The 20,264-nt window shown below is 51.0% G+C and overlaps 1 protein-coding gene across 19 annotated transcripts in view; it reads right to left on the reverse strand.

The window, feature by feature from the left end:
• TPM3 (tropomyosin 3) overlaps window positions 1-20,210 on the reverse strand; it is a gene marked incomplete at its 3' end in the record, with an annotated part of 75,485 nt that extends 55,275 nt beyond the window's left edge. For 4 of the 19 annotated variants that reach the window (XR_014519582.1, XR_014519583.1, XM_083477349.1 and 1 more), the window contains exons 1-2: window positions 19,959-20,208; window positions 12,640-12,765 (exon numbers count right to left, since the gene is read on the reverse strand). Coding sequence is in view for 11 of the 19 variants with exons in the window: in XM_083477349.1 (XP_083333475.1) it covers window positions 12,640-12,765; window positions 19,959-20,072 (240 nt within the window). Of the gene's footprint in view, window positions 1-2,779; window positions 3,045-12,639; window positions 12,766-19,958 lie in introns of those variants that run through there. The other 15 variants (XR_014519580.1, XR_014519581.1, XM_083477351.1 and 12 more) reach the window with 10 other exon arrangements.
• Between the last annotated feature and the right edge of the window lie 54 nt (window positions 20,211-20,264).

Below are 20,264 nucleotides of genomic sequence, written 5' to 3' on the forward strand. Positions count from 1 at the left end.
CAGGAAACGAGACGCTGGGCAGGACGGAGCCTCGGCCTAACCCAGTACGGTTCTTCTGGAAGAAAGAGGCAGGACAACTCCATACAGAACCTCCAAGCTCAAAAGCAGTTTATTTCCGAACACCAAAAGGCTGAAAATGAGCAATGTGGGGGGGGGGGCACCTTCACCATTCATTTGTGACCTTTCCAGTTGGGACTGTACTCTGATGAGACACAACAGTCCTTATGTTCTTGAGAAAGACAATGACCAAGAATGTAACCACCATGGCAGTACATAGTTAAAACTATGGAGCCCGCTCCCACAGGAGGCAGTGCCGGCCACCAACCTAAACTGCTTTAAAAGAGGATTAGGCACATTCGCAGAGGACAGGGCTGTTGATGGCTACTAAACAGAACGGCTAGGCTCTGCCTGCACACTTGGAAGGCAATAATCCTTCTGAAAACCACTTGGTGGAAACCACAGGAGGGGAGAGTGGCTCTTGTGCTCAGGGGCTGTTTGCGGGCGTTCCACAGGCATCTGGTTGACCACTGAGAAGACAAGATACTGGGGCAGATGGGCCCCTGGCCGGATCCAGCAGGCTGTATGTTCTGATAGTCACAGGCTGCCTAGTGTTCAGGGAGCAGTAAACATGCATCACCTTCCTCCTTGGTAAGGGGCTTCTAGAAGCAGCTAATGAGAGACCAAGAGGGAAGAAGACAGGGGACCATAACACTGTTTGGATGCTAGACTTTCTACCCAATCCAGTGGGGATCTTATGCTGCACAGCTTACAGCCGCAATGGTTAAATAGGAGCCTCCCACGTTTCAAGGCAGAATACCACCAAGAAATTTTCAAAAACACCAGTCGCTGGGGGATTAAAAACAAACAAACAGGAAAGGAACTCTTGCCTTCATCGACCCCTCACTTAAGGGCTCCCCAGAGGCAACCTGCAAGGGCCACAGCTGGATGATGGGATCTCCCAACAAAAGCTCTTCTCAGGCTTTCGTACGTGTGATGGCTCCATTTTAGTTTCCTGGCAAGACCACTGAGCTACTTCCCTATGTGAGGAAAGACTAAAACATCTGGGGCTTTTAAAGGAGGGGTGTAGGGCAGAGGTGCATAAGACTACATACGTGGTGTGGAGAAAAGGGATAGGGAAGAAAACTAATCCTAGAATCTGGGGAGTGAGTATCAGTCAGTGAAGCTGGAGAGATTCAGGACAGCCCAAATGAAGGAGTTCCTTCGCTCAGTAGGAAATCTGCTGCCACAAGATGAAGCGACGCCCACCAACTTGGAAACAAAAATAGATGAGTTCATGAAGAATAAGGCTAGCAATAGCCACTAGCCATACTGACTATGTGCCAGCTCCAGGATCAGACACAGTAGGCTTGTGCATAAGGCTTTTGGGGGTTCACATGTAGGAGAGGGCTTGGGAGCTTCCTGCAAAGCATCTGATGAGGAGCTGCAGCGGCAAGATGGGCGGGCGGGAAGGATGTAGAGTTAAATGGATCCTTGGCCCAATCCAGAACAGATCTTCTTACGAGCAGAGCCATGGCTCAGTGGCAGAGCGTCCGCCTTGCGTGCATAAGATCCCAGGTTCAATCCCCAACAGGCACCTCCAGGTAAGGTCACAAAAGACTCCCTGCCTGAAATCTGCCGCCCTTCGGTGTAGACAACACTGAGCTAGATGGACCAATGACTCAGTAGGAGGCAGCTTCCAATGTTCCCCAAGCTGAGCACCCATGTGTAGGAGCAGCCTACCCCCAGAGGATGAGGCCCGGCAGACAACTGGTACTCAAGCCCAACCTTTACACGGTCTCCAGCCGCACCACCGTGGGAAACCTGTAACCCAAGCCTGATGCCTTAAAGGTAAAGGGACCCCTGACCATTATGTCCAGTCGTGGCCGACTCTGGGGTTGTGGCGCTCATCTCGCTCTATAGGCTGAGGGAGCCGGTGTACAGCTTCCGGGTCATGTGGCCAGCATGACTAAGCCGCTTCTGGCGAACCAGAGCAGCTCACGGAAACGCCATTTACCTTCCCGCCGGAGCGGTACCTATTTATCTACTTGCGCTTTGACGTGCTTTCGAACTGCTAGGTTGGCAGGAGCAGGGACGGAGCAACGGCGGCAAGCCCTAGGCTCTGTGGTTTAGACCACAGCGCCACCTGCGTCCCTCTTACCTCCAGTAAAGGTAAAGGGACCGCTGACCATTAGGTCCAGTCGTGGCCGACTCTGGGGTTACGGCGCTCATCTCACTTTACTGGCCAAGGGAGCCGGCGTACAGCTTCCGGGTCATGTGGCCAGCATGACTAAGCCGCTTCTGGCGAACCAGAGCAGCGCACGGAAACGCCGTTTACCTTCCCACCGGAGCGGTACCTATTTATCTACTTGCGCTTTGACGTGCTTTCGAACTGCTAGGTTGGCAGGAACAGGGACCGAGCAATGGGAGCTCACCCCGTCGTGAGGATTCGAACCGCCGACCTTCTGATAGGCAAGTCCTAGGCTCTGTGGTTTAGACCACAACGCCACCCGCGTCCCTTACTCGAAGAAGAACCATTGATGGAGAAGGACCATGGCTAAATTTCAGTGGGGTCCTCTCTGAGGAGAACTCAGTTGGGCCGAGACGGGCCTCCGAATTAATCCTGCTGGTGGCCTCAAGGGCAGGGCAAGGCTTGAGAGCCACTTTGGCCAAGCGCAGAGGCTTCTGGGAGAGTGGCCAAGCGCAGAGGGTTCTGGGTAGCAGCTGCTGCCCTCCCTGGCCCCGGCCCGCCCGTCCCCCCCGGGGCGCCCCCTCGTCCTACCTGCTCCCGGGCGCGGCGCTCGGCCTCCGCCTCCCTCTGCAGCCTCTCGGCTCGCTCGTCGGCCTCGTCGGCGTGCTGCTGCAGCACCTGGATCTTGCGCTTCACCGCCTCGATGGTGGTCGCCCCGGCCATGGCCACAGACTTGCCCTGCTTCTCCTGCCCCGGCCCGCCCCTGCTCTCCACTCCGTCCGCACCGCCGCCGCTGCTGCTCCCGACAGCCCCCGCGCCCCGCCCTGAAATACCCGGGAGGCGGCGCCCCCTCCCGCCTTCTCGGTGACGTCACGCGTCCGCCGAGGGCCCCGGATGAAGGCGGGGCCGCCGCCGCCTCCCTCTAGCTCCAGCTGCATGGTTGCCATGGCAACGGGAGCAGGCCGCCAAGCCAGTCTCGGTTAAAAAAAAAAAAAGAGAGAGAGAATAACCTCAGCATCCTCCTCCATTCGCTCCGCCACACCCACCGCCAGCCCCACCAACAAAGGGGAAAAGCAGTGGGGGCTCCTCCAGTGGGGCTGGCCCCTTTGCAAGGGAGGATGGGAGGCAAGAGAACCCTCCCAGCCCCCTTTGTAGGCCTGTTGAAAAACAGTTGGGGTCGCCTGCCCATCCCAGTGAAGCCTGCATGCTGCAGATGCACCTCAGAAGTGTCTAGCTGCCGGATCAGGCCGGCGGTCCATCCTGTCCTCACACTGGCCAGCCCTTATGGAGGCTTGCCGCTGAAATCCATGGGGTTTTGCTTCCAAGGAGAAATAGGGGCCGGAGCAAGTTGGAAGCCCATCTGGGCGGCCCCGCAGGATCCCCCAGCCGTGTCGTAGACCTCAAAGCATTCCTACGATTACCATTCACGAGCTCCACCAGCCTGGAAAGCCTAAGAACATAAGAAAGGCCTGCTGGATCCAGCCAAGGGCCCACCGAGTCCTGCATCCTTCTCTCAGATTGGCTGAAGAGACGCTGTGGGAAACCCAGAACCACAAAAGCGTTCTCCCCTGCGGTAGTTTGCAGCAACCATGGAGGCAGTGCCGAGCCATTGTGGCTGGTAGCCACCGGCATGGATTTGTCCAATCCCCTTTTAAAGCCGTCCAAGTTGGTAGCCATCACTACTTCCTTCGAAAGCAAATCCCAGTGCCATTTCAAGAAGCCCCTTCCTTTTATCTGCCCCAAATCTCCCAGCATTTAGCTTCGTTGAACACCCACGAGTTATAGTGTTTAAACGCGAACTGAATTGCATTTCTTCCCCATCTCTAACAGGCTTCAGCCCAAACACTCTCCCAAAGCATGATGTGCCAACCATCACACACACACACAGTTTTTTTAAAAAAAAGTTTTTGGCCTTACTAATTCCTCTGACCTTTCCCATCCACTCCTGCATGTTGGCAAATCTGCTACCATAAAAGAGGGAGTGGGGAGGGGGAGAGTTAGGAGCCTAGGCCTGAAGACTGCAAGGACAACTAGGTACATATATGGGCACGGGAGATCCAAACTCAACCTTTGCAAAACAGCATCTGGGGTTTTTTACTGGGAGATGAAGCAAGGCTGGGAAACATTCCATTCCAGTGAGGTCTTTCTTCTCACTCACTCACGCACGCATGCACACACATACATCGCCCTCTTACAAGCCTGCTCCCCCTTTCCCTGATCAATGGAAGATCTGAGACTCTAGTTTCCAGATGGCTTTGCTGCCAGTTACGGCTGTGGGTTCACATATTTGACCAAGTGGCATTTGCCTGGTGCGTCAAGGCACCGCGGGAACATCCAGCTCTAATTTCTATGCCGTTTCCCTTGGAAAAGGCGATGCAGCCGGCTTTAGAGCACACTGTCCGCCCTGCTAGTCAGAAAGAGTTGTGTAGAAGCGCCCTTATCAAACTCTGCAGGCCTTTCCTGGCTGAGAACTAATAAGGAGAGTTTTCGGTTCAGCAGACAAGAACGGCGCAGGCTTGATCCCGCTTCTGTCTCCATGCGCAAGACTAAAATGAAACACGAAATAACTTAAACAGCTGGGTGACACTCCCATTTCAAAATCCGGATCCAGTATCTTGAGGATGAGAATGGAATTGTGAATAAGAACCTGAGAAGGTAACAAGTTCTGTTGGATCAGACCAAACGTCTGTCTAGGCCTCCAGCCTTGGAATCATAAGAAGAACCTACTGGATTGGGCCAGTATTCCACATAGTCCATCATCCATCACAATGGCCATCCAGATAGTCTCAATGGGTAACCCACAAGCAAGACCCCCACACAGGAGCCAGTCCCCCTCTGACTGGCAGTCAGAAGCCTTACTGCCTCTGAGTGCAGAGGAATGGAACGGCCATCAGAGCTAGTAGCCATTGAAGCAACGTAGGAAGCTATGTTACACTTATTGTAATGCCTAGCAGCAGTTTTCTGGGGTTTCACACAGGAGTCTTCCCCACCCCTACCATGAGATGCTAGAGATTGAACCCGGGGGTTTTGACATGCCACTGAATTATGGTCTTTCCCTCCATAAATAAAGCAAGATTCTAGTCCTTATTGTTCCGAGAAAAAGGCTGGTTTAAATAGGAGCACACAAAGTGCTAGATGGACTAGTCAAGACACTGGTACCATCTAACAGATTGAGGTTGAATCCCGACAAGACAGAAACACTGTTTCCAGGGGACAGGGGAGAGACAAGGGGGGGAATTCCCTGGTTCTGAATGGGTTAACACTACCCCTAAATGACCAGATGTGCAGCCCGGGAGTAATTTTGGAGGCGTAGGTCATTTCTGAGTCCAGGGCAGCTGTCTACCCACTCCATCTGGTACACCGGCTGAGACTGTCTCATCAGAGGTACATGCTCTGGTTATGTTCCACTTGGACTACTGCAATGTGCTCTACATGGGGCTACCTTTGAAGGTGACTTGGAAACTACAAATAATACCCTCCTTCTGTTTCCAGCACCTGGTATCCAGAAGCACACTGCCTCTGACAATGAAGGAGCAAGATTCACCTTCCTTGGAACTTTAAAAAAAAAAGTTTTGAAAAGTTACTAGTCCTTATTGTTCTGTGAAGATCTGCTTGGGGAAATTGTGGGTTTGAACCTGAAGAGTCCCAGATGTCAGAGGGCAGCGCTTCATATAGCTCCTTGCAACTTCTTCACTATACTAGAAAATGGGAGGGGGGTAATTATGCAATAGTAGCTTTGAAAAAAATCAGAATAAGTTATGCAAAACAGATTAAATTGTGCAAATCACATTTGCATAACATACCCAGGGTGCAGAATTCAACTATTGTTGCTGAGCATGCATTAGTGATGCAGAATTTTGATTTTATTTCATTTTCTAAAAGGTTGGCCCATAGCTAACCAAGCCTTCAGGGGTATATGTGTGGGGGGCACATTGCATTCCTTCCTTGAGGTATCTGCCTCTCTCCACCTCTCTCCCCCCCCCCCAAGCGTCTCAATTTAGCCCTTCGGCCGTAAATCGGCCTGGGGGATGAGCAGCCATCTGGAGTCAGTCGGAGGAAGTCTTGGGAATCTCTCCCGCAAAGCCTTTTTGGCACCCGTCACTCCTTCCTCCTTCCAGCGGGCTCAGCATACCGATCCTGACTTTGCAATTAGCACCCAAGGAGTGCTGAGCATTCCTTGGCACCAAGGCCCGGCTTCTGAGGTTACTCTCACCCTCCTGGAGCCCCCCTATGGGGCGTCTAAGTGGTTAGGCCGCTCAAGAAACTCGCAGCTAATGTTTCTACTTGGGCCTTCTTCCCATGTGTTGACAGCCAGCCAGTACTGCGCAGCAGATCTCAGAGAACGAAACCCCACCAGCCCAAGCACTCCATATTTAAATTCCTGGGCTGCTTAATGGGATTGAAGGACCTTTTCCTCAGTAACTGTGGAGAAAGGGATGTGTTCTCTGGCCCCCTCTGCTGGGCACATGTGAGGAGGCAGGAACTAGCCGAAACAAGGTGGAGGGGGAATCAATGATCTGAGACCCTTCCATGTCCTGTTCATTGTGCATTCATGAGTATTTGTGCTCATGATGCTATCGCAGCAGTCATGCGCGATCCCGCTTTCAAAACCATTCGTCCCCTGCAAGAGTTTTGGTACGGACACACTGCTTTGTTTCCAATGGGTCCCATACCATCGTGCTGAAATCCTCTAAATTTTTATACTGTACCACAAATATTCTGGCTACAGCAAAAGAACCCCCAACCCCAAGATAATGTGGAAGCATCTCAGAATAAAGCAGAACAATGTGGAGATTATCCCATACCCTCCAACATTTCTCCGATGAAAATAGGGACGTCTTATTCCACAATGATGATGATGATGATAATACTTTTGTTATTTATACTCTGCCCATTCAACTGGGTTGCCCCAGCCACTCTGGGCGGCTTCCAACATATGTAAAAATATTTTTTAAATTAAAAAAAAAATCCCTATACGGCCTTAAGATGTTTCCTAAAGGCTCAGGGGTTGCATAGCTCCATACCCTCCAACATTTCTCCGATGAAAATAGGGCCATCCTAAGGAAAGGCGGGACATTCTGGGATCAAATAAAAAACTGGGACAGCGTCTGTAAATCTGGGACTGTCCTTGGAAAATGGAGGCACTTGGAGGATCTGTGAGCCAGAATAAATCGGCTACAGATGCACTTGCTGTTGCGTCGTCAGTAATGAGCCACTGGGCAGTAGCGGTTTGAGTGTTGGACTAGGCCATGCCATGGGTAGGCAAACTAAGGCCCGGGGGGCGGATGTGGCCCAATCGCCTTCTCAATCCGGCCCGCAGAAGGTCCAGGAATCAGCATGTTTTTACATTAGAATGTGTCTCTGAGTTATTTGTGGGGCCTGCCTGGTGTTTTTGCATGAGTAGAATGTGTGCTTTTATTTAAAATGCACCTCTGGGTTATTTGTGGGGCATAGGAATTTGGGACTAGGCCCTGGGAGAGACCTGGGTTTAAATCCCTGCTCAGTCATGAAACTCACTGGGTGACCTTGGGCCAGTAGAAGGGCACCCATGCAGAGATGCAGCCCCGAGGCACAAACTACCCCCTAAAATTCGCCCAGTGCTGCAGCATACACTTTCTCATGCCCCAATCCACTGGCGGCCACCAATTTGAATGGCTTTCAACGAGGATTAGACAAATCCATTGAGAATAGTGAGACTATCAGTGGCCACAAAGCCTGATGGCTATGTTCCGCCTCCAAAGTCAGAGGCAAAATACCGGAAGGGAGACTTGCTCTTATGCTCAAGTCCTGCTTTTGGGCTTCTCATTGGGGCATCTGATTGGCTGCTGTGAGAACAAGATTCAAGACTAGATGGGCCATTGACCTGTTTCACCAGCCAGGCTCTTCTTATGTTAAAAGTAAAGGGTAAAGGGACCCCTGACCATTAGGTCCAGTCATGGCTGACTCTGGGATTGCGGCGCTCATCTCGCTTTATTGGCCGAGGGAGCTGGTGTACAGCTTCCGGGTCATGTAGCCAGCATGACTAAGCCGCTTCTGGCGAACCAGAGCAGCGCATGGAAACGCTGTTTACCTTCCCGCCAGAGCAGTACCTATTTATCTACTTGCACTGGTGTGCTTTCGAACTGCTAGGTGGGCAGGAGCAGGGACCGAGCAACGGGAGCTCACCCCGTCGCGGGGATTCAAACCACCAACCTTCTGATCGGCAAGTCCTAGGCTCTGTGGTTTAACCCACAGCGCCACCTGCGTCCCCTTCTTATGTTAGATGTGTCCAAATTTAATTTGGAGAAAGGGCCATCCCTCCACTCTCTAATTCCCTAACTTCTTATAGAGAACATAAAAAGTCACCCTAGTCAAACCATTGGTTCATCTAGCTTAGTACTGTCTCCACTGACTGGTGGTGGCTTTCTGGGGTGTCAGGGCAGGGTCCAATCCTTATCTTTGTATGTTTATAGGAACATAGGTTACCGTGAGGGAGTGCTCTTGCCTTCATGCTACCTTTGAAGGTGACTCGGAAATTAAACTAATCCAGAATTCGGCTGTCAGACTGGTGGCTGGGAGTGGCCACCGGGACTTTATAACAATGGTCCTAAAGGATATACATTAGCTCCCAGTTTCTGAGCCCAATTCAAGGTGTTGGTGCTGACCTTTAAAGCCCTGAACGGCCTCGGTCCAGTATACCTGAAGGAGGGTCTCCACCCCCATCTTTCTGCCCGGACACTGAGGTCCAGCGCCGAGAGCCTTCTGGCGGTTCCCTCCCTACGAGAAGTGAGGGTACTGGGAACCAGGCAGAGGGCCTTCTTAGTAGTGGCGCCCGCCCTATGGAACATCCTCCCATCAGATGTCAAGGAGATAAGCAACTATCTGACTTTTGGAAGACATCTGAATAGTAATAGTAATAATAATAATAATAATAATTTTTATTTATACCCCGCCCTCCCTGGCCAGAGCCAGGCTCAGGGTGGCTAACACCAGTAAAATTACAGTAAAAACATAATAGGGGGGGGGGAAACAAATTTAAAATACAGGTTAAAATGAAATTTAAAAAGCAGCCTCATTTTAAAAGTAGCCCATAGATCAAAACCATAGGCAGCCCTGTTTAGGGAAGTTTTTAATGTTAGATTTTTTGTGTGTGTTTTAATATTTTGTTGGAAGCCGCCAGGAGCGGCAACCCAGTCAGATGAGCAGCATATCTTAGTAGTCCCGTGGGCTACCTGAAAGAATCTGGCCGCAGGATGCTGACCAGTGTCACGCTCTAGCAGGGATCCTCTTATGTTCCTCCCAGTGCTATTTTTCTAGAAAAAGAGGTGGCTGCCGGAGCTCACCACGAACTTCTCCCTTGTTCTCTTAGAATGGCAACAGCACTCACCCTGAGAGGTACCAGACCTGAGCTCAGGCTGGGGGGGGGGGGGAGCCCTGCTTCTTACTCTGCTCCACCAAGCAGGATCCAGAAAAGGAAGCGATAGGTGGCAGGAGGTGGCAAAAGCTCAAATGTCCGTCAATTCCCCCCCCCATGGGCGATAAATCTGTACAGATAATCCCCTCCGAATGCCAAGTGGCAGCTGCTCCGGCCGCTGACAGCCCTTAGCCGCTTGACGGATGGGGCCAACCTTCGCTCGGGGAGAAACTCGACGCCATTGTTTTCCTAGAGACTGCCACCAACAATGCAGGGACTAGGGAGTGTGGGGCAGGCTGGCGGGGAACTGCATAACTTTCCCAGCTCTTCCGCGGCCATTAGTGGGAGAGGGCCGGTTGGGTTTCCACTTATCCCAAAGTCCCGCCTGTCAATCTTGGGGCAGATTTGAGGCAGAACCCTTTCCTAAGTGACTCAGAGTTTCCAGTTGCATTCCGTGCATGAGATAATCCACTTTTAAGGAGAATTTCTCGATGACCTGGGCAAGCAACGTTCTCTGTCCATCTCCCCATTTACAGGAATGGTCTGATGCCAACTCGGGCCGTCAGTTCACCCAGCTCAATATTGTCAACAGCAGGCATGCTGGTTCTCAAGGGCCGCATTCCCCTTATGGGGAACTTTCCAAGGGCCACATGCCGGCAGAGGGCAGGGCCAGAGGCAGAAGTAGGCCGGTTTGTACACATAGTCACACACCCCTCTCTGTCCTCTGTGTGGAAAAGCAGGATCGGAGTTCAAGGACATGCCCCAGCCAGGCAAAAATGCTCAGGGCAGGCGGGTGAAACAGGGCCAGTGAAGGGCCAGATAGAGAGGCCTGGAGGGCCGCATTTCCCCCCCCCCCAGCTTCTGGTTCCCCACCCCTGGTCTACAAACTGGCACTGGCTGTCCCAGTGTTCAAATCGAGAGTCCCTGGAGATGACAGGGATTGATCCTGCGACCTTTTGCATGCAAGGCAAATGCTCTACTGCTGTGCTACATCCCTTCCCGTTAGTTTAGGACAGAGATGATGAGAAAATGGGAAAGGAGCATCCCCAACCTGGTGCCCTCCAGACGTTGCTGGACTCCTCAAAGATCGATGGATATGACTTTGTACAACAGACTCCATATGTTTCAACCAGGCAAAACTCAGAGGTTCCTACACACCTGCATGCCTCTGTCCAACCGGGCAATCAGGAGCACTACCAGAGTTCAAGGACACGCTCCACCCAGGCCAAAACACTCAGGGAGGCTGCAGAGCTGGGCTCGTGAGGGCGCTATGGCTTGGGGAGTTTCCTGAGGGCCAGATGGAGTAGCCAGAAGGGCCACAGATGAGATTCCCCCCCCCCCCGCTCTAAAAGAAAGCAAAGGAGACTCTCTTTGGCAAACACCTGCCTGCTTGTTCACCTGAATTCTCTCGTTGGTCGCCACAGGCGAGCAGCTGTTGATGATACTAATAGCGTTCACAGTTAAGCACTGTGGGCAACCGTGGAGCTGTGTTTGAGTTTTTAAGCATAGAAATTGCTGGGGAAAGACCCAGCCAGGGACAGTTGGTTCTCCGGGTAGCTCCTGGTGTTGTGCAAATGTCAGCAGCGGTTTGGTGAGCCTAACCGCAACGTTTGCTGGAAAAGATAAGGTTATTTTCAGAACCCGAGTGTTTCCTTTTCCCTCGCTTTCCGCTCCCCACACTTTCTGCCTTTCCTGTCAATGGGGTGGGGGGGTCAATCTCCTTGCCAGCTCATTTCACACCCTGGCACTGTGTGGCTTCCGGGTCGATTTGTCCTCAGGGTGGAGATGGGCAAACCGATCTATTTTGGTTCTTCTCCATTTCTCATTTTGCATATCTTATGTCTGTTTCTCCACATTTCCACGTCAGTTAGCAATTTTTAAAAAAGAAAAACCAGCATTTTAATGCGCATTTCTCTTAAAATATACATTTTTGTGAGCAATTTCCTATAATACAGACAGTTTCCCCAAATCAATTTCCCCCTAACATAATGGACATAAGAAGGGTCTCCCCTGCCCTCCTTTCCAAGGTCCTTTAGCTTTCATCCCGATTTGGGGCCAGGCATCTCTTCAAAATCAAGAACAGGCAAAGTTGGTGCCCATTGGAGCTGGTACGGTAGAAGTTGGGGAGCCTGACAGTAGGTGGCGCCAGAGCCAATGACAGGCAGAGCCCACTAATTCTAACTTTGCCTCCATCCTTCTCCTTCCCTGGAGCTCTGGAAGGAGCAACCCTGAGACTAAGAAAGAGAAGGAAAATGTCAGACAGGACCACCTCCCTCTCACCCTTGCAAGTAAGAAAGGGGCAGGTGGAGAGGGGCAGGCCAGGGGCAGAGCGAGGTTTATGGGGCAGTGCCCCATTCGCCCCAGTGGCTCAGCCTCTGTTGAAACCACAGCTGTCAACTTACAGATTTGAAAATAAGGGGCCAGCAGCCTCGAAAATAAGGGATCAGCTGCCAAAATAAGGGACTTTCAAGGCACAGATATGTTCAACTTCTGAGCCCCTCCAAGCCAAAGGCAGAAAGCCCAGCCAGCAGCCAAACAAAGCCTCAAGCGGTGGTTCCCACAGCGCAGCAACCCAGCAAAGGGGATGCAGCAAGAAAAACCGCCGTCACCTCTTCGCTGGGAAGCGCTGAGCAAAGGCGAGTCCCCAGGCAACGCGGCCGATTTGATTGGCACAAGGCATGCAAGCTCCACCCCCAGTCGTTCTTAGACTCCTTATTGGGTGAGCAACACAGCCAAGCAACACAGTTGGAGCCTCCCTCCTGCCTGGCTGGCAGGGAGGGAGGGAGAGGAGCTGCTTCCTTTGAAACCCGGGAAATTTAAGAGACAACATCAATAAGGGACAGTAGCGGGACATGGTGCTGGGATAAGGGAGTTTCCCGCCAAATAAGGGACGGTTGACAGCTATGGTTGAAACAGGGGGCTGCCCTTTGCCCAGCAGGGCCCACAGCCATTCCAGCCACGTGGTTTGGCCCTGCAAAAGTGCTGGGTGAAAAAACAGTCCTGCTTAGGGAGCACAAATTCAGAGAGGGGCGTCCCTCCACCCCAGACCCATACATACGTCAGCAGCCTTCTTCTCCGCCAGCTCCAGCTTCTCCTGCGCATCTTTGAGAGCCTCTGAATATTTGTCCAGCTCGTCCTCCGTCCCCTTCAGCTTCTTCTGCATGGCGGCTAATTCATCTTCCAGCTGCAAAAGGAAAGGGGAGGTAGCGTTTACCATACGTCCGCAGTACTTCTTGAGGCCTAGAACCTTGAACGCTGAGGAAGAAGGGCCAAATCTGTCCCGTTTGGTTTCTCGTTTCTCCCCAGAATTAAGTTTATCCGCATTTCCGTGTCAGCCACAACAGCAGAAGCTTCGCTAATTGATTTAGCTGTGATTCTTGTATTGCGAGGGGTTGGACTAGATGTCCCTTGGGGGTCCCTTCCAGCCCTACAGTTCTATGATTCTATGATTTCTGCAGATCAGGACTCCTGTGGAGGCGCAGCAGCCGGCCAGGCCAATTCTTTCTGATCAGCTGGCAACCTTCGGAAGACATCTAAGCTAGATTCAAAGAAAGTGTGTGTAGGATGTGTTTTATTGTGTTTTTAATATTCTGTTGGGAGCTGCCCAGAGTGGCTGAGAAAACCTAGCCAGATGGGTGGGATATAAATTATTATTATTATTATTATTATTATTATTATTATTATTATTGCTCCCATTTACTCTTGCAGCCAGCACACTCCCTCCCGTGGTTTGGGAAGTGGTGTGTACTGTACATATTATTTTAGCCACAGAATCCACACCCATCCCGTATCTATCCTGTCGTTTCTAAAAAAAAAGCTGTTTTTGGATGCTTTCCCTGCCAAATCAGCTCCGATCCAAATTGACCGGGGAGGGTGAGGGATGACCTAAGCTGAGTTTTAAAATGGCAAATGTGTACATATCCCCAATGCAAGGGTCCTGGGTTCAATCGACACTTATTGAGAAGACTTATTGCCTGAAGCCCTTGAGGCTGCCGGTCAGTGCATGCAGTACTGAGCTAGATAGACCAGTCAGCGACTCAGTGCCATGGCTTCCCCCCAAAGCATCCCGGGGTACCGAGAGTTGTTAGCAGAAGGCTCATCAGAGAACTACAATTCCCAGAGTTCCCTCAGTAAATGACCATTCCCAGGATCCTTTGCAGGGAGGGAGCCATGTCTGTTAAGGGCGCTGAGAGTTGTTAGGAGACTCATTCCCATCCCAGAGCTACAATTCCCAGAGTAATTTACCAACCAAGCCCTCTTCCCAAGGAACTCTGGGAATTGTAGATCTGGGAGGGGAATAGGGCATCCCTTCACAACTCTCAGCGCCCTTAGCAAACTACAGTTCTTGGGCTGTTTAAGGCACAGTAAGCCCGCAATTCACGCGGGAGTTACGTCCTAAAGCCAAAATCGCATATAGTCAGAACAAATTGAGATTAATGGCGGGTAAGATTGCCAAAATCTTCTTTCCCCCGGATGCCCGCCCGCTTTCTGCCCCTTTTAAAAATTAAAATTAAAAAACGGTTTGTCTTCCATGCACGTAAAACTGAACGCGTGCAAGTTGAATGTGTGTTTGTTGTGTGCTTACTGTACAGTAGTACCTCGGGTTAAGTACTTAATTCATTCTGGAGGTCCATTCTTAACCTGAAACTGCTCTTAACCTGAAGCGCCACTTTAGCTAATGGGGCCTCCTGCTGCTGCTGCGCCGCCGGAGCACGATTTCTGTTCTCAGCCTGAAGCAAAGTTCTTAACCTGAAGCACTTTTTCTGGGTGAGCGGAGTCTGTAACCTGAAGCGTATGTAACCTGAGGTACCACTGTAGTGCAATACCGCTTTGCTGACCAGTTATTTACTTACCTGTTGATTCACCTCATTTCTGCCCCACCTTTCCCTACAAGGAGCTTGAGGGGGCACACGTCGTGCTGCTCCTCATTGGCCAACCCCCCCAACAACCCTGCAAAGTAGGTCAGGCTGCAAGCGAGCAACTAGGCCCGAGCTCACAACCAGCGTGCTCCACGGCTAATAATAATAATAATAATAATAATAATATGTTATTATTATTTATACCCCACCCACCTGGCTGGGTTTCCCCAGCCACTCTGGGCGGCTTGCAACACAATACTGAAATGCAGTAATGCATCAAACATTAAAAGCTTCCCTAGACAGGGCTGCCTTCAAATGTCGTCTAAAAGTCTGGTAGTTGTTGTTCTCTTTGACATCTGGTGGGAGGGCGTTCCACAGGGCAGGTGCCACTACCGAGAAGGCCCTCTGCCTGGTTCCCTGTAACTTGGCTTCTCGCAGTGAGGGAACCGCCAGAAGGCCCTCGGAGCTGGACCTCATTGTCCGGGCAGAACGATGGGGGTGGAGACGCTCCTTCAGATATACTGGCCAAATGGGGTATTCGAACCCTGGTCTCTCCCAGGTTCCGGTCCAACCCTCTAACCACTACACCACACTTTCAATGTCCAGCGCTGTGTTCCTTTCAGAGGGTTCTGCGGCCAAACAGAGTGGAAGGGACTTTATACAATAATTTCCAGTTTCTGCAACTGGTTCGGGTGTTCCTCTCTCCCTCTCTACCCCCGCCTCCCTGCCATAGTTCCTCATCGCCTTACAAGGATACCAAGAGAGGCTTCTCAAAGCGCAGATAGAGAGATTCTCCCCATCTCTAAATTCCCTTTGCTCTTCCAGCCTGAATAGACATGAAACATAACTTGATCTCTTCTGCCCTGCCTCCAGGCAAGGTCAAAACAACACGCAATCTCCGGCGTCCTAGACATTCCTCCTCCCGACAAAACCCTTTTCTTCCCCCCCCATTTCGTCTGCAGTCTAACCTGGGCATGTAGGAACACAAGTCCGTATTTTAACAGACGTTTGCTCCGGATGGGACTGCCCGATAGCAGAGCCGGCTGCATCGCAAACCGGTTTGAGCAACCTAGTTGCAACCTAGTCGCATTCGTAGCACACATTGAAAGAGCTCTGATTCTACTTTAAAGGTCAATGGCTTCCTTCAAAAAATCCTGGGAACCGTAGATTGTTAAGGGTCTCCTAACCCCTCTCCGCTCCCTTAACAAACTACAGTTCCCAGGATTCTTGGGGGGGGGGGGAGCCACAGCTCGTCAAGTACATAGCTGTCAACTTTCAGATTTGAAAATACAGTGGTATGTACCCTTCAGGTTACATATGCTTCAGGTTACAGACTCCGCTAACCCAGAAATAGTGCTTCAGGTTAAGAACTTTGCTTCAGGATGAGAACAGAAATCGTGCTCCGGCGGTGCGGCAGCAGCAGGAGACCCCATTAGCTAAAGTGGTGCTTCAGATTAAGAACAGTTTCAGGTTAAGAACGGACCTCCGGAACGAATTAAGTACTTAACCCGAGGTACCACTGTAAGGGATCAGCAGCCTCACATGTCCCGGGGGCAGTCTATGGGATATCTAACAATCCGGGATAGCAGCGGGAAGCAGCAGGAAACGCCACAGGAATAAGGGAATTTCCCGCAAAAAAAGGGAAGGTTGACAGCTATGGTCAAGTATTATAAGAGTGCTTTTAAACATATGGTTTGTGTATGACCTGAATATTTACAGGCCAGTTTTTTAAAAAGTAGGCAGATTTGTGGATGTGTAACCGGTGGCGATTCACCCGTGTGGCTAAGAGAGAACCTCCATGTCCAGAGGCACTCTATCTTGTAATGCCAGAATTGGAGATGGGGAAGCTTTTGGGCCCTCTGGATGTGGCCACCGGGGTCTCGTTGCAAGAGGATGGCAAGGAGGTGAAAACATGGAAGAAAAAGGGGGTGGGACAGGGAGAAAGAATAGCAGAATCACAGAATGGCAGATTTGGAGGGGTCATCTAGTCCAACCCCCCCACCCCTGCAGGATATTACATATTACAGTTTTCTAATTGAGAAAAGAAAAGAAATGTATTTTGCTAGCGGTAGGGTTGGAATAGGGGATCTAGGCCCTAAGACGGTCATACAGTGGTACCTCGGGTTACATACGCTTCAGGTTACATATGCTTCAGGTTACATACCCCACTAACCCAGAAATAGTGCTTCAGGTTAAGAACTTTGCTTCAGGATGAGAACAGAAATCGTGCTCCGGTGGCACGGTGGCAGCGGGAGGCCCCATTAGCTAAAGTGGTGCTTCAGGTTAAGAACAGTTTCAGGTTAAGAACGGACCTCCGGAACAAATTAAGTACTTAACCCGAGGGACCACTGTATTTGTCTTTCTGTATTTTCTAAGCTCAGCACCACGTTATTCCCTTCCCTTCCAAGGGGTTAGCTTGCACACCTTAGAGAATGAAGCCTGGATGAAAATAAAATGACTCAGGGAGATGCAGGAATCTTTTGCCCAATGCGGGTCTCGAACCCACACAACCCTGAGATTAAGAGCCCCGTGCTCTGCTGACTGAGCTATGAGCTGTGAGAGAGAGGGGGGGGCAGTGGCAGAGTGGAAGGAAAGAACCATTAACTTCAATGGTTCTAACCTGAGCTGGAGTAGTCTGGGATGCAACGCAAAACCTCCACTTACAGTGGCAGTCTACCTTTGCATCTTCGATTCTGAGAACAAGCCCCCTGGAGGCGCTGTTGCTCTCATGCCCCTCTTGTGGGCTTTCTGGAGGCTTTTCTGATGTGTGGCGGATGTGTAGGAGAGGGGGGTGCAGGACACCCCCCCCCCAGGACGCTCTTCTATTCTGACCCAGCTCCCTGGTGTGTGTGATGGGGAATCTCATGACTGTCTGGAAACGCAGAATATAATACGCCCATCCTCACATGCCCTCTTTCTCTCCCCTATTGTCAGCTGTCTGGTCACCCTGAAGCCATCCTGATCACGGGGCGGGCAGGCACCAGCACCAATTCCACCCACCCAGCCCTTCCTTCCTTTGTTTGCCAAGACTTTGTCAAGCGTAAGGAATGTGAAACTGGAACTCTCTGGAGAAAGGAGCCAAGCCGGTCCGAGATTCTTTCTGCCCTCCATCATCCTCACCTTCTTTCTCTGTTCCTATAAACTCACCAAAAACCGACCAACGCAGGTGGGGAGAGGTGAGTGTGAAGGTTTAGTCTGTGCTGGGGGTTAACCATTGCAACTCACTGCTTCTCAGCCTAACCTACCTCGCAGGGTTATTGTTAAATGTGGATGGCAATAACCATTTACACCACCTTGAGGTCCTTGGAGAAACAGGTGGGATATATAAATGCAAGAAATAATCAATCAATCAATCTTTATTACAGTCCAGAGACCCAACAAATCATTACAAATCAATACACAATTCATACAGCCTACCTCCAGGTTAATCAACTATTTTGTTTAGAATATAGGGCTCATTTGTTCTTGCAACCACCGATAAAAACTTTGCCACTGCTAACGTTCTAGCTTTTGTCCGGTCTTCCAGTAGGAACCTGACATAGTGAGCCTCTGATTTTCCTGGGAAAGATACCAGCAAGGGTAATATCAGTTCAGCCCTGGCCTGCTCATATTTTGCACAATGCAACAAAATATGATTTATGGAATCGATGTCTTGAGCACACGAGCAAAGTCTGTCCTGGTAGGGACGCTTAAGGAACGCTTATTTGGCCTATAGAAACGCTGGATTAAACTACTTACCTCCATCTTATTTCAAAATCAAAAAAGAGTATAAAGCCCTTTTGGCCTCAAAAAAAAGGCGGTCCGAACAAAATTCCTGGTCCCTGCTATTGAATGCAATAAATAAATAATATACGTACGCAGAGGCCTCTTCCTGTACTGCTGAGCGATGAGGACTCCCTGCAACTATTTTCAGTTCAGGAATTTGGCTTTGGGGGTCTTTTCAGTGGACGGTCAGCCAGATCTCTGAGCATACACAGAGTGCATTTTCCCCATGCTGCTGATCAAGTTGTGGGCACACAGTGGCTGATCCATCTGACACCCACAGGGAGGTGAGCTCTGAGTTGTGCTAACTTGAGGGGAAAGGCCCTCTGAACATATGCAGAGTGCATTTATCTTGCCGGTGGGTAACCACCATCAGAGCCAACCTGGAATTAAGGGAAGGGGACCTCAGGCAAACATTAGATGGACAAGCACTCTGCACATGCTCAGGGGCTCCTCTGCAGAGGTTAGTTCACATGATCCAGGATGGAACTCTGCAATTTAAAAGGAATGCTGGAGGCTTAGTTGTCAATAGGACCTTGTGGTCCAGTCTCAGGCAGAAACTGTAGCCTGTATGTAGCCAAGTGACAGCCCTACTCAGACTAGACCCATTGATATAAATGGCCATGACCTCACTTAAGACCATTAATTTCTCTGTGTGAGTTGTCTTTTCAACAGAAACCCCAAATTTTTAGGTCCCACTTTCCATTGATCCCATATTTATGAAAACCAAATAAGAAATTGCTGCTTTGAAAATGGTAAAAGTAAAGGTAAAGGTACCCCTGCCCGTACGGGCCAGTCGTGTCCGATTCTGGGGTTGCGTGCTCATCTCGCTCTAGAGGCCGGGAGCCAGCGCTGTCCGCAGACACTTCCGGGTCACGTGGCCAGCGTGACGAAGCTGCTCTGGTGAGCCAGCACCAGCGCAGCGCACGGAAACCCCGTTTACCTTCCCGCTATAAAGCGGTACCTATTTATCTACTTGCACTTGGGGGTGCTTTCGAACTGCTAGGTGGGCAGGAGCTGGGACTGAAAGATGGGAGCTCACCCCGCTGCGGGGATTCGAACCGCCGACCATGCGATTGGCAAGTCCTAGGCACTGAGGTTTTACCCACAGCGCCACCCGTGTCCCTAGTTTGAAAATGGAGAACAGCCCAATTTTTAATTTTTCAATTTTATTTTTTTGAAGCCGAAGCAAAAACTGGTGTTGTTGGATGCCAGGGTCTATCAGCTGCGGTGGCCAACAGTCAGGGATGATGGGATTCGTAGTTCCTCAACATCTGGAGGGCTGCAGGATCCCCACTTGCAAGCCAGCCCTGTTCCAACCCATCAGGGACCACATGTGAAATGTACCTCCAGAGATATAAAGCGGGGATGTATCCGTATCACTCCAGATGTTTCTGGACTCCAGTTCCCATCAGCGCCAGACACCATCGAATCACAGAAGTCGGAAGGGACCACAAGGATCATCTAGAGCAGGCATGCCCAAAATTGGCCCGCCAGCTGTTTTGGGACTACAACTCCCACCATCCCTAGCTAACAGGATCAGCGGTCAGGGATGATGGGAATTGTAGTCCCAAAACATTTGGAGGGCCGAGTTTGGCCATGCCTGATCTAGAGTGACGGGGAGGGGGACACAGAAACCAGACCGGTTGACTCAAGGGTATCCGTGGCGAGTTAAGGCAGAATTCGAATCCAGGACCCTACCACAAAGCTCCTCCCCGCCCCCCAGCACACACAGCCGAGCCCAGCGGCTGCCCACCTGCTTGCTCCTCTCTTCCGCCTGCTTCTGCTCTGCCTCAGCCTGCTCCGCCCGGTCCAGAGCATTCTCCTTGTCCAGTTTGAGCATCTGCATCTTCTTCTTGATGGCTTCCATGGCGGCAGTCGGTGGAGGGAAGAGCTATCTGTGCAAGTAGGAATGGAGAGCGCGCCGAGAGGACCTGGCTGGCACGAAGCAGACCCGGGGGGGCACCCTGAGCGGAACTCGGCGCTGCCTTCGAAAGCCTGCTCCCTCTCCTCCCTGCCCCTCGGCTCTTTATAGTCGTCCTTCCTGCCAGCTGGCCGGTAG

The sequence above is a fragment of the Podarcis liolepis genome (genome assembly GCF_965112155.1).
Source record: "Podarcis liolepis genome assembly, chromosome: 15".
Lineage (NCBI taxonomy): Eukaryota > Metazoa > Chordata > Lepidosauria > Squamata > Lacertidae > Podarcis > Podarcis liolepis.